General features: G+C 44.8%; 1 protein-coding gene across 5 annotated transcripts in view; it reads right to left on the bottom strand.

The window, feature by feature from the left end:
• The window catches only part of CUL9 (cullin 9), a 62,754-nt gene extending 57,085 nt beyond the window's left edge, over positions 1 to 5,669 (bottom strand). For 2 of the 5 annotated variants that reach the window (XM_083175335.1, XM_083175336.1), the window contains exons 1-4: positions 5,458 to 5,621; positions 2,379 to 2,966; positions 1,750 to 1,904; positions 1,022 to 1,519 (exon numbers count right to left, since the gene is read on the bottom strand). In XM_083175335.1, the coding sequence (XP_083031461.1) occupies positions 1,022 to 1,519; positions 1,750 to 1,904; positions 2,379 to 2,958 (1,233 nt within the window). In that variant the 5' untranslated portion in view covers positions 2,959 to 2,966; positions 5,458 to 5,621. Of the gene's footprint in view, positions 1 to 1,021; positions 1,520 to 1,749; positions 1,905 to 2,378; positions 2,967 to 5,457 lie in introns of all 5 variants that reach the window. The other 3 variants (XM_083175334.1, XM_083175333.1, XM_083175332.1) reach the window with 3 other exon arrangements.
• Between the last annotated feature and the right edge of the window lie 7,497 nt (positions 5,670 to 13,166).

Raw genomic sequence — 13,166 nt, 5'->3', positions numbered from 1 at the left:
TTTAAAAGAAAAAGATCTCTGTATGTGAAGATGCTTCCAAAGGCATATTCCCAGTAAACCCATTAGTTTCTGTTTTTGCAGCAGTTTCACTTAAGCAGATGACACTTCATTCCTCAAAGGTACAGAATTGCAGACCTACAGTATTCTGCGGAGAATGACGCAGGTGCTGCAGCCACACAGTCCTCACAGAGCTACTTCAGAACCCCACTTTTTTTAGCATTCAAAGCAACCGCTGCCCCACCACCTCTCACCAAACGGTAGGAGCTAGCGGAAGGTAGGTTTCTTAAAATGGTTTTAGTCCTGGTTATAGTATCACCGCAGCGCGGAGGGTTTCGGAGATGGAGACCTGTTTACAAAACCTCTAAATCCTCTTTTTCATGAGGATAGGAAATAACCGTTCATTCTGCCTTAGGTGGTTTCCAAACAGAACTTATGTGATACTGGAATCTATGCCAAGAATAAAGATCAGTCAAAGGAAGATTCTTTTATATCCGACCTGGCATTTGGAATAGGGATCCAAGCCAGGTCAAATCCGTGATTGTCACAATTTACACTACGGTGCCCACCCGCAGTGTAGACGGAGGCGGCGCTTGGAGATGACAAGGTGGTCCGCAGGTTGGGCTTCCCTCATTGATGTAAACAGGAGCCGGGTCAGATGACCCTGGTACTAGCAGTGCTCAACCCAGGTCAGGACCTTGGTAGAGGTCCAGTGTAAAGGGACACGGGGTGACCCATTTACACCGCCGCTGAACCAGGGTTTAGCGGCGGTGTAAAAGAGGTATTACTTAGTGGAGAGAGGGGTCAGTGGGGTGAACAGCAGGCCCTGGTGTTTTCTCTTATAATTAGCGATTTTAAGGCAAATCAGACCTGCTCTGATTTCTATAAAAATCACGCAACTCTTACGACTGCAGGAAAATCCCTACATTTCTTCCCCGCAACGTAAAATCACCATCTAGAACCCAGCATCAATTTGGTTTAAGAGAAAAGGAATGATCTTACACTTGCTGTCAATATCGCTCACCTGAACCGGAGGCATCCCATTGTTGCTTTGACGGAAAACCCCCTCATCTCCAGCGCTGATCTCGTCATAGTCTTCCAGCATCCGGACAGACATCCCAGGCTTCAGGGCTTCTTGGATATAATCCACGTAAGCATTTCGGTAAACAAAATCGGCCGGAGACATGAATTCTTTGACCGATTTCTTCTTAGCGGCTGCGGCACGCAATGGCGGTGTGACTGCCATCTGGAAAGTGGACGGTACTTTAGGCTGGAAGATTGATCGCAGAACGCGAGGCTGCTCGTAGTCTCCAGAAATATCAACCTCGGAAGCTTGTTCATTCACCCAGCCCATGACCCGCACAAGCTCGCAGATCAGGCTGCCCATGGCCATGCTGAAGTCAAACAGGTGCTTGAGGCGGATTTTATTATTGCGGTCTGGCCGGTCGCTGCTCAGTTGGTCAAGAAGCGATGTGACGCACAGGTAACGCTTCACCAGTGAGAACAGCTGCTTCCCCGGGATCTGCAAGACAACGAGACAGCGGATCACTATATGCATCGCTTATAGAACACCAGACGTCTCAGCACATTCTATAGGTAACACTGGCCCACCGACTACCTGGGAATGACAACTAGTAGCACCACAACTCTGGGCCGTCTCAGCTTGGAGAAGACAACTTGGCCAGAACGGGGAAAAAACATAGCAATATATAATTGACCCGATGACTAATAATACCCAGCGCATTCACTTACCTGAGGTAGGTGTATTCCATCAAAAGAAATGCAATGTTCTTCTGAGCTGGTGGTTTCAGCAAAGAGCTGCAACAATGTGTAACGGGACTCGAAATCCATGTGTTGTTCAATGCCATCCTGCTGACTGAGAGACAATAAGACGTGGGCCCGACTACCTGCAGAAGACAGAACCAATCGCACACTGAAAAGCACAGACCTGATTCTCGCACAACCCAATAGCTACCCAACATGCATTGCAAGAAAATAAAAAAACATGAAACCTTCAACCCATTTACTCTACAGTAGGGATGCCAATCCCAGGAACGGGATCTGCAGGATTTTGGGCATGCACCTGTCTGCCCATCTGCGGTGTCCAACAGCTCCCGCACATCCTCTCCGCCGGCCCCCGACACGCCCTCTCTGTCCCGCTCCACCACAGAAAACCCACGCGCTCCGCCGTCAGGAGGCCAATCCCAGGATTGACAGTTTTCCCATCCCGAATCCTGGGACTGAGAAAATGGCCAGGGATTCACCACCCTACTCTACAGGGAAGGCCTACGCAGATCCCAATACTAGACAGACCATAAGCGGACCTGCCACAAGCCTTCATCATTCAGTTCTATGTACTAAAACTGCAATAAGATTATAACCTGCATCGTGTGAGGCCAGCGCACGCAACATCTTCCCAGCATTCTTGCAGATTGGTTTTTCTGGGTTACACAGCATCTTCATGAGCAAGTCCAGCGCGCCAGTCTCCTTAAAGACTCCGGCCAAGGAGCCGATGCTGGCGTAGGCACTCAGAACATGAATAGTATTCAGGATGGATGAGTCAGGACCAGAACTCTGTGACATCTGTCTAGCAGCTCTCTGCACCAGCATCCGAACATCTTCTGTCATCTCCTGTAGAGCACCTTCATCTGGGGCCCCAGTTGCCTTCTCTTCTGGAATTCCTGGTCCCTCAGGCTTACGCTTCCCTAGTAAAGTAGGGCAATTTGTGTACACCTCCTCTGCAGACATCCACATCAGGATGTTGGAGGACTTGCTCTCAGCCTGTAAGGCCATTCCACTATTTCCTGCTCCTTCCTCCGTATTTTGTACAGACCAACGAATAAGATACTCGATTTTCCCATCTGTGCTCCATCGCTGTCTCAGCAGCTCCTCAGGTTGGGCCTGCAGCGTTGGTCCCAGCTGCACCATGAGATTGCCATTCCTCCGCTCCCCCACCAACATGGTGAACACTAAAGGGAGAAAACAAAATTTGATTTTAACAATTTTCTTCCAATTACTGAAACTTTTGAGCAAAGAAATGAGATCTCAATAAATCGCCCCATTTATATAACACATATCACTGTCACCCAACCTTCTCCTGTCTCCCTGTCATTGTACCCCACATCACTGTCCCCCTACCCCCTTGTCACCCTGTCAATCTGCCACAGATCACTGTCCATCTATCTCCTCCTGTCTCACATCACTGTACCCCTACCATCTATCACCCTATCATTGTACTTCACATTACTGTCTCCCTCTATAACCCCATGATTACACCCCACATTATTGTTCCCTACCTCCTCCTGTCACCCAGTCATTGTACCATACATCACTGTCCCCCTCTATCTCTTCCTGTCATCCCGTCAGTCTGCCTTACATTACTGTCCACCTGTCACCCCATTGTGGAATCCCTATATAACTGTCACCCTTACTTCCTTCTCTCACTATTGTCCCTTCTCTGCCATATAGTTGTGCTTTATATACTCCTGTCACTACCATCCTATGCCTGCCAGGTCATAATGACCCACCTCCATATGTCACTGTACCCCCACATCAACTCAAACTGTTCACCCTCCTGGCTTCTTCACTATCCACCACCTATTAATATGCCCAACAGCCACTGCCCCCAACACACGCACCACCTCTGTACCCACACACCATCCCTTGTCACTGCCTAACATACACGCCACCTCCGGTCACTGTCCCATTTACACACACACACCTGATATCCGGTCACTGCCCCCAACACACACCTACTCCTGCCACCCTCATCATATTGTGTCACTAACCCCCCCCAGCACACACACCTCCTACTATCACTGCACCCACACACATCTCCTGTCACTGCCGTCATACATACAATCTCCTGTTACTGCTCCAGACACACACACACCTGCCACCCTCCCAACAAAACACACACCTCCTCCTGTCACTGCCCCCATACACACACCTACTCCTACCACCCTCACCTTCATGTGTCACTACTCCCCCAACACACACACCATCTCCCTGTGCCTGCCAACATACACACGCACCACCACCTCCTGTCAGTGCAGCCAACACACACATCTCCCATCACTGCCCCACATACATACATAACCTCCTGTCACTACCCCAAATATATACATACATATACACACCACCTCCTGCCACTGCCCCATATACATACATATATACACACACACACACACACACCACCTCCTGTCACTGCCCCATATACATACATACATATATATATGCCCACACACACCACCTCCTGTCACTGCCCCATATACATACATATATACACACACACCACCTCCTGTCACTGCCCCATATACATACATACACACACACACACACACCACCTCCTGTCACTGCCCCATATACATACACACACACCACCTCCTGTCACTGTGCCATATACATATATACACACACACACACCACCTCCTGTCACTGCCCCATATACATACATATATATATACACACACACACCACCACCTGTCACTGCTCCATATATATACATACATATATATATATATATATATATATATATATATATATATATATATATACATACATACACACACACACACACACACAACCTCCTGTCACTGCCCCATATACATATATACACACACCACCTCCTGTCACTGCGCCATATACAGACATACATACACACACACCACTTCCTGTCACTGCCCCATATGCATACATATATACACACACACACACACCACCTCCTGTCACTGCCCCATATACATACATATACACACACACACACACACACACACCACCACCTGTCACTGCGCCATATACATACATACATACATACATACACACACCACCTCCTGTCACTGCCCCATATGCATACATATATACACACACACACCACCTCCTGTCACTGCCCCATATACATACATACATATACACACGACCTCCTGTCACTGCCCCATATACATACATATACACACCACCTCCTGTCACTGCCCCATATACATACATATACACACACACACACACCACCTTCTGTCACTGCCCCATATACAAACATATATACACCACCTCCTGTCACTGCCCCATATACATACATATATATATATACACACACACACACACACACACACACACCACCTCCTGTCACTGCCCCATATACATACATATACACACCACTTCCTGTCACTGCCCCATATAAACACCACCTCCTATCACTGCCCCATATACATACATACACACCACCTCCTGTCACTGCCCCATATACATACACACAGACCACCTCCTGTCACTGCCCCATATACATACATATACACACCACCTCCTGACACTGCCCCATATACATACATACAAATACACACCACCTCCTGTCACTGCCCCTCTCTTACATCAGCCTGTAACCCCCCCAGCTCCCAATCGTTGCCCTGTACACCCCTCATCTTCATGTCACCCTGCGCCGCCCCCTCTCCCTCATGTAACCGGTACCCTGATGCCGGACTGAGCGGCGCTCGCTCTCCGCTCCTCACGCTCTAGTCCCGATCAGGCTCCCGCAGTAACCGCCGCTCTCACCGCTTCCCTTCCGGGTCAGTCCGCCCACGTGACGCAGGAGAACACGCCCATCCCCTGGCGTCACCCATCGCCCTGAGCGCAGCCGCACTGCAGGGAGAACGCAGAAAGCAGGCGGAGCGCTGCCCCGCCCTCAGCCGGAGCCCAGACGGGAGGAGGAGTCGGAGATGCGAGAGGCGGGGTCTGGAGGCCGAGGAGGAGTCAGAGACATGAAAAGAAGAGAGACGTAAGAGGAGAGGAGGTGTGTGGGAGGGTGTCAGAGACATGAGAGGAGGAGTCTTGGAGCGGAGGAGTTGTCAGATATATGAGAGGCGGAGTCAGACCTGAAGAGTTGTCAGAGACATAAGAGGAGGAGTCAGAGCTGACAGGAATGATTCCCGCACCAGTCTGAGCTGTTATATACAGGACTGTCTTATCTCCACACAGTATATGTATTGGTATATAAAATATTCCTTTAATTCAAGATAAAAATTGTGACATTTTAGAATGTAGCAAACAAGAGTGAAAAGAAAAAGAATAAGGGGCCCATTTATCAATGATCGCATTTACAATGCGATTTGGGCGGAATATTAACGCCCAGGATTGCATTGTAAAGTGCGATCCTAACGGCGGGATGTGTCACCCCCCGCTCGCAGGGACAGGGCCCCGAAAGGAGCCCTGTCCCTGCAATGTGCTGAGCTGGGCGCCAGGGGGTCTGCACATGCGTGGTTAGTGCTGACACCCCCGCTGACCGCACTGCCCTGGCAGCAGTGCAGTGATTAGCCCACAGGCTACAATGGGCTACTTCCATCTCAGAATGGCGGTAGCCCAGGGATGCGCTGCTGCATGATGTTGATACAGGAGGGCTCGCAGCAGGGATCAGAGATTCCTTTTACGGTCCCTCCTGATACATTTGGGGAATACTTAATATTTGCGGCTAATATGATAAAATGTAAGGGACCACTGTCTATCTTGGTCCAATATTTGCAGGGGTAATGTGTCCCTATGAGTTTACATGTGTCCCTGGTTCTGCTGTCAAGCAATATTATGACACTCTAGGTGTCAACAATTATGTCTTATTCCAGTACGAAATTTATACCCCTATTACACCAAAAATCCCGGTAAGCTGCTGGGCTGCCCCCAGCCCCCGTGCACCCCCCCCCAGGCCGTCATACGGGAGGTTAATGGATGCCACACACAGGCATCCATTTACCTCCTCCACTACCGCCTGCAGAGTATAGCAGACAGCAGCGGTCCTCAGGTTGGATGTCCCCCATTCTTGTAAACGGGAGCCGGGTCAGATGACCCGGTTTAGCTGATGACCCGGTTTACCCGTTTACACCGCCCTCTACCCAGGTCCTAGGACCTGGGTAGAAGTCCCGTTTAAAGGGACACGGCATGACCCGCCGCTGACCAGTGTTTTTGCGGCGGTGTACATTGGGAAAGGAGAACAGATTTATTCACAGTGTGAAAAGATTTATAATTGTATTTTGCTGCACATACTGTATGTAGTCGAGTATCACCGACGTATCCAGGGTTTTATGTCAGAATAATAGATATCCCTGCTTTTTTTTTTATTTTTTCATAGCGCACTTTGGTAGAGTGGACACTTTATAATAGTGATCAGACCACCCTGTTAAATACACGATTTTTAGTAAAGCGGTGAGCGGGGGGGCTCCTGTTAGTATTTCTTTTTTGAGCATAAACGTACTCTACATAGAAATCTAAGCAGTGTCCTGTGCTGCCACCCATACTGTTTGCATGTCAGCCAGGTTCCCCTTAACACCGTTAAGTCTCCAGATCTGCGACATGGGCTGCGTATCGCTTCCCCCTGCGCGTCACCCGTGGTCACGTGGGGTGTTCTAGAAGGTTTGTTATATAGTATGGATATTATGGTTTGTTATATAGGTTTGTTATATAGTATGTAATGGGCATTACGGTGTGTTATATAGTATGTAATGGGCATTACGGTGTGTTATATAGTATGTAATGGGCATCACGGTGTGTTATATAGTATGTAATGGGCATTATGGTGTGTTATATAGTATGTAATGGGCATTACGGTGTGTTATATAGTATGTAACGGGCATCACGGTGTGTTATATAGTATGTAATGGGCATTACGGTGTGTTATATATTATGTAATGGGCGTTATGGTGTGTTATATAGTATGTAATGGGCATTACGGTGTGTTATATAGTATGTAATGGGCATTACGGTGTGTTATATAGTATGTAATGGGCATTACGGTGTGTTATATATTATGTAATGGGCGTTATGGTGTGTTATATAGTATGTAATGGGCATTATGGTGTGTTATATAGTATGTAATGGGCGTTACGGTGTGTTATATACTATGTAATGGGCATTATGGTGTGTTATATAGGATGTAATGGGCATTACGGTGTGTTATATAGTATGTAATGGGCATCACGGTGTGTTATATAGTATGTAATGGGCATCACGGTGTGTTATATAGTATGTAATGGGCATTATGGTGTGTTATATAGTATGTAATGGGCATTACAGTGTGTTATATAGTATGTAATGGGCATTACGGTGTGTTATATAGTATGTAATGGGCATTACGGTGTGTTATATAGTATGTAATGGGCATTACGGTGTGTTATATAGTATGTAACGGGCATCACGGTGTGTTATATAGTATGTAATGGGCATTACGGTGTGTTATATAGTATGTAATGGGCATTACAGTGTGTTATATAGTATGTAATGGGTATTACGGTGTTATATAGTATGTAATGGGCATTGCGGTGTGTTATATAGTATGTAATGGGCACTACGGTGTGTTATATAGTAAGTAATGGGCATTACGGTGTGTTATATAGTATGTGATGGGCATTACGGTATGTTATATAGTATGTAATGGGCATTACTGTGTGTTATATAGTATGTAATGGGCATTACGGTGTGTTATATAGTATGTGACCGGCATTACGGTGTGTTATATAGTATGTAATGGGCATTACGGTGTGTTATATAGTATGTAATGGGCATTACGGTGTGTTATATATTATGTAATGGGCGTTATGGTGTGTTATATAGTATGTAATGGGCATTACGGTGTGTTATATAGTATGTAATGGGCATTACGGTGTGTTATATAGTATGTAATGGGCATTACGGTGTGTTATATATTATGTAATGGGCGTTATGGTGTGTTATATAGTATGTAATGGGCATTATGGTGTGTTATATAGTATGTAATGGGCATTGCGGTGTGTTATATAGTATGTAATGGGCATTACGGTTTGTTATATAGTATGTAATGGGCATTACGGTGTGTTATATAGTATGTTATGGGGATTGCGGAGTGTTATATAGTATGTAACGGGCATCACGGTGTGTTATATAGTATGTAATGGGCATTACAGTGTGTTATATAGTATGTCATGGGCATTACAGTGTGTTATATAGTATGTAATGGGCATTACGGTGTGTTATATAGTATGTCATGGGCATTGTGGTGTGTTATATAGTATGTAATGGGCATTACGGTGTGTTATATAGTATGTAATGGGCATTACGGTGTGTTATATAGTATGTAATGGGCATTACGGTTTGTTATATAGTATGTAATGGGCGTGACGGTGTGTTATATAGTATGTAATGGGCATTACGGTGTGTTATATAGTATGTAATGGGCATTACGGTGTGTTATATAGTATGTAATGGGCATTACGGTGTGTTATATAGTATGTAATGGGCGTAACGGTGTGGTATATAGTATGTAATGGGCATCACGGTGTGTTATATAGTATGTAATGGGCATTACGGTGTGTTATATAGTATGTAATGGGCATTACGGTGTGTTATATAGTATGTAATGGGCATTACGGTGTGTTATATAGTATGTAATGGGCATTACGGTGTGTTATATAGTATGTGATGGGCATTACGGTGTGTTATATAGTATGTAATGGGCGTTACGGTGTGTTGTATAGGATGTAATGGGCATTACGGTGTGTTATATAGTATGTAATGGGCATTACAGTGTGTTATATAGTATGTCATGGGCATTACGGTGTGTTATATAGTATGTCATGGGCATTACGGTGTGTTATATAGTATGTAATGGGCATCACGGTGTGTTATATAGTATGTAATGGGCGTTACGGTGTGTTATATAGTATGTAATGGGCATTACGGTTTGTTATATAGTATGTAATGGGCATTACGGTTTGTTATATAGTATGTAATGGCCGTTACGGTGTGTTATATAGTATGATGTAATGGCATTACGGTGTGTTATATAGTATGTAATGGGCGTTACAGTGTGTTATATAGTATGTAATGGGCATCACGGTGTGTTATATAGTATGTAATGGGCATTACGGTGTGTTATATAGTATGTAATGGGCATTACGGTTTGTTATATAGTATGTAATGGGCATTACGGTTTGTTATATAGTATGTAATGGGCGTTACGGTGTGTTATATAGTATGTAATGGGCATTATAGTTTGTTATATAGTATGTAATGGGCATTACGGTTTGTTATATAGTATGTAATGGGCATCATGTGTGGCCTTATGTCACGTGTAATTGGCATTACGGCATGTGGCTTATGTGTAATGGGTATTACAAAGTTCTCTAAAATGTGCAATGGGGGGCATTACGGTGTGTGGTATGGTAATGTTAGGCCGCACCCCCTTTTCCCCACGCAAGAGCCCCACCTACTACAAATTGGGGGGGGGGGGGGGGGAGCAAAACATGCCCTTGCTCCGGGCACCGTGGCACCTAGCTACACCACTGCAAGAGTGTATCCAGACATGCTTAGCTTAAGAGGATACAGTATACTGTAATAATGTGCCAAAGGGAAAAAAATGTAAAAAATAAAAAAATGGACAAAAATATATGAAATAGATTGTATGGTGGTGACATCTAGTGGCCTAAAAATATATGACACCAGTGCAAAAAAATTGTGTTGGAAGAATATATATGATAAAAAACCCTACATTTGGGAAAAAAAAAAACAGAAAAGAATAGCCTAATATAGTGCTCCCATATAAGGAGCTCTATATAGTATGGCACCAGTAAAGATAAATACAGATAATGTGGCCCTGCTTTTAAATGGCCGCGGTTTTAATAAACTGTAATTTTAATAAACTGCAATCTACTGCAGTCTTGTGATATGAATGTGAACGTACATAAGAAGTAAGGCTGGCATACACAGCTAAACAAGAACGGAGGCAGGGAAAATGACCTGATAATACACCGAAAAAGAAAAGAAACATTATATATATCTACTCAGTTGATGTAAATTTGTATACACATTGAGAACTGGACTACCTAGGCTTAAAAGGACTATACTAGAGCCATGGTGCCATTACAGAGAATTTTGCAGGCCCAGGCTATCATTAAGGCCTTTCGGGTGAAGTGTGTCCAATTTAAAAATCCAATTGTAATAAATTCCAAGATTCCAATTGTAATAAATGTTTTGACCGGTTGCCTCCCCGAATTGAAGCTGGTACATGATCCAAGATCTTGTATCTTTTAGTGGCCATGCCATGTTTTTTATAGGCAAAGTGTCGAGCTACCAGTTGCTCACTGGTGCCCATCTAAAGTGCTGCACGGATAGCACTGCAATCCTGTGCCATCCTAGTTTTGAAAGAGCAGTTGGTGTTCCCGACATAATGTAAGCCACATGGGCAGTAAAGCATATAGACCACAAACTTTGTCGAGCGGATCAATGGGCACTTGATTATTATTATTTTTTGACGCAATCAATGTTTATTGAGGTCAAACAACAAACATACATTGTCATGTAAAGAATTCCAAGGGGACATCAAGGAGTAGAAAGTATGTCAAAGCGAACTAAACATATAGGCCCTTTTTCTGATTGAGTGGGACGGGTGAGTGTTCGGTCGGATGGCCGATGTTTTGTGTTTGCGCATGTGCAGAGGCGTTTCTGCACATGTGCGAATGCCACGCACGTCCGAATATGGCGTGAATTCCGTTAAGAAAATGATCGGTCGGAAAAATCTGAGCAGGGGGTGGAGAGGGGCGTGAAGGGTTCATTACCATATGAGTATGCCCCACGTTTCATGGGTGTTCCCATGAAACCATTGGGCGTATGTATGGTAATCCGGCCGAGACGCAAGTGTGGGGGGCGGACAGCTGACATAGCCGGATGCCAGCTCTCCGCCCATATTCCTGCTTTTGCAAGGAGAAATGTCCGAGTGGTCTGGAGCACTTAGAGCTGTCTGACCGCTCTGTCCATCATTCGATGGTCGGCGACCATCAGAGAATGGGGGAGGTTCTCACAGATGGGGGAGTTGTTCACATGAAACATCCACTTGCAGTCCGTTCGCTCGGCGTCTTACCGCATTCGGACGGTGTGAGTGATCCGTATGGTAGGCGGGGCTAAGAAAACTTGGTGGCCGTCCGATAATACGCATCCATCTGAGTCAACTAGAATAAGGGCCATAGTCCCATATAAAAATGCTGATTAAACAAGTGCATAAACATCACATAATTAAAAGGTAACATGCTTTGTTGTAAAAGTAATACTCAAAAATATAAGTACAGTAGTAACAGTATAACGTACAAAAGAAAGGAAAGGAATAGGAATGAATTCAGATAGAAGAAAGAGAAGGGTAGGGAGCATTCAAGCAGTGTCTTTTTCGGGTTATGGAACAGTCGTGGGTATGGGCGTATTGACATATGAAGCATAGTCCGAACGCTCTTTGAAATTCAACCATGGGGACCAGGTAGTGGTAAAGGCAGTGGAAGGTAATTTGGACGAAGACGTAAGATCTTCCATGAGCATGTAGCGGTCAAGTCTTAGAAACCACTGGAAGATTGGGGGGCATGTTTGGGATCTCCAAAAACAGGGTATAGTTGCTCTTGCGGCATTAGTGTCTAAGTAGGGATTTCTTGAACTTGGAGATAGGGATATCCATGTAATTGAGCAATGGCCACTTGATTTACATTTTTTTCTTTGCACGGTGTCAAGAAGCTACAAGTGGTGCACCCTAGGCATCTAAAGCAACCTTTTTTAGAAGGCCTCATCTTTCTGCTATCTGCATGCATGTTGGTAATCTCTGTCTTGACTAATTTGTCTTTTATGTTAGGACTTTTCTTGTAACTCGGCATGAGCCTCACGTCTTTGAATACTGTAAGATCTGGATCTGTAAGAAATAAAAACAATGGTGGTGGAGCGCTCACATATAATGTTTACAGAAAAATGACTGAAATGCTGATCAATTGGGTATCACATATAAAAAGTTAATTTAATTTGAAATAAAACATAATAAACATCTAATACTTGGCATATTTCAAAGCATGATATATGACAGAATTAATCAAAATCAATAATAAAAAAGATAAAAATGCACTTGATTATGGAATGATGTTGGATGAACAATATACTTAATGTGTGTCCCGCTTGTTCCTATTGTGCTCTCCTCCAATTGCTATGCCTGGTCTCCCAGATGGTAATTCATATAATAACTGGTATGGTGGGTGTCCATAAACCTGGCAGGGTGCCTTGTACCTTGATCGTAATGGTGTGAGAATGGTCCTGACTGGCAGTCAGAATTGGCAAGGGATCCAAGAAGAAAACTGATGGTGGAGAGCTGGTCCAAGTGGGGTGACAATTGAGTCCAAGACCCAACAACAGAGTGT

This window comes from Crinia signifera, chromosome 3, assembly GCF_055691185.1.
Source record: "Crinia signifera chromosome 3, ASM5569118v1, whole genome shotgun sequence".
Taxonomy (NCBI): domain Eukaryota; kingdom Metazoa; phylum Chordata; class Amphibia; order Anura; family Myobatrachidae; genus Crinia; species Crinia signifera.
The sequence above is the reverse complement of the archived record's forward strand: the minus strand, read 5'-3'. Positions and strand labels throughout refer to the sequence as shown.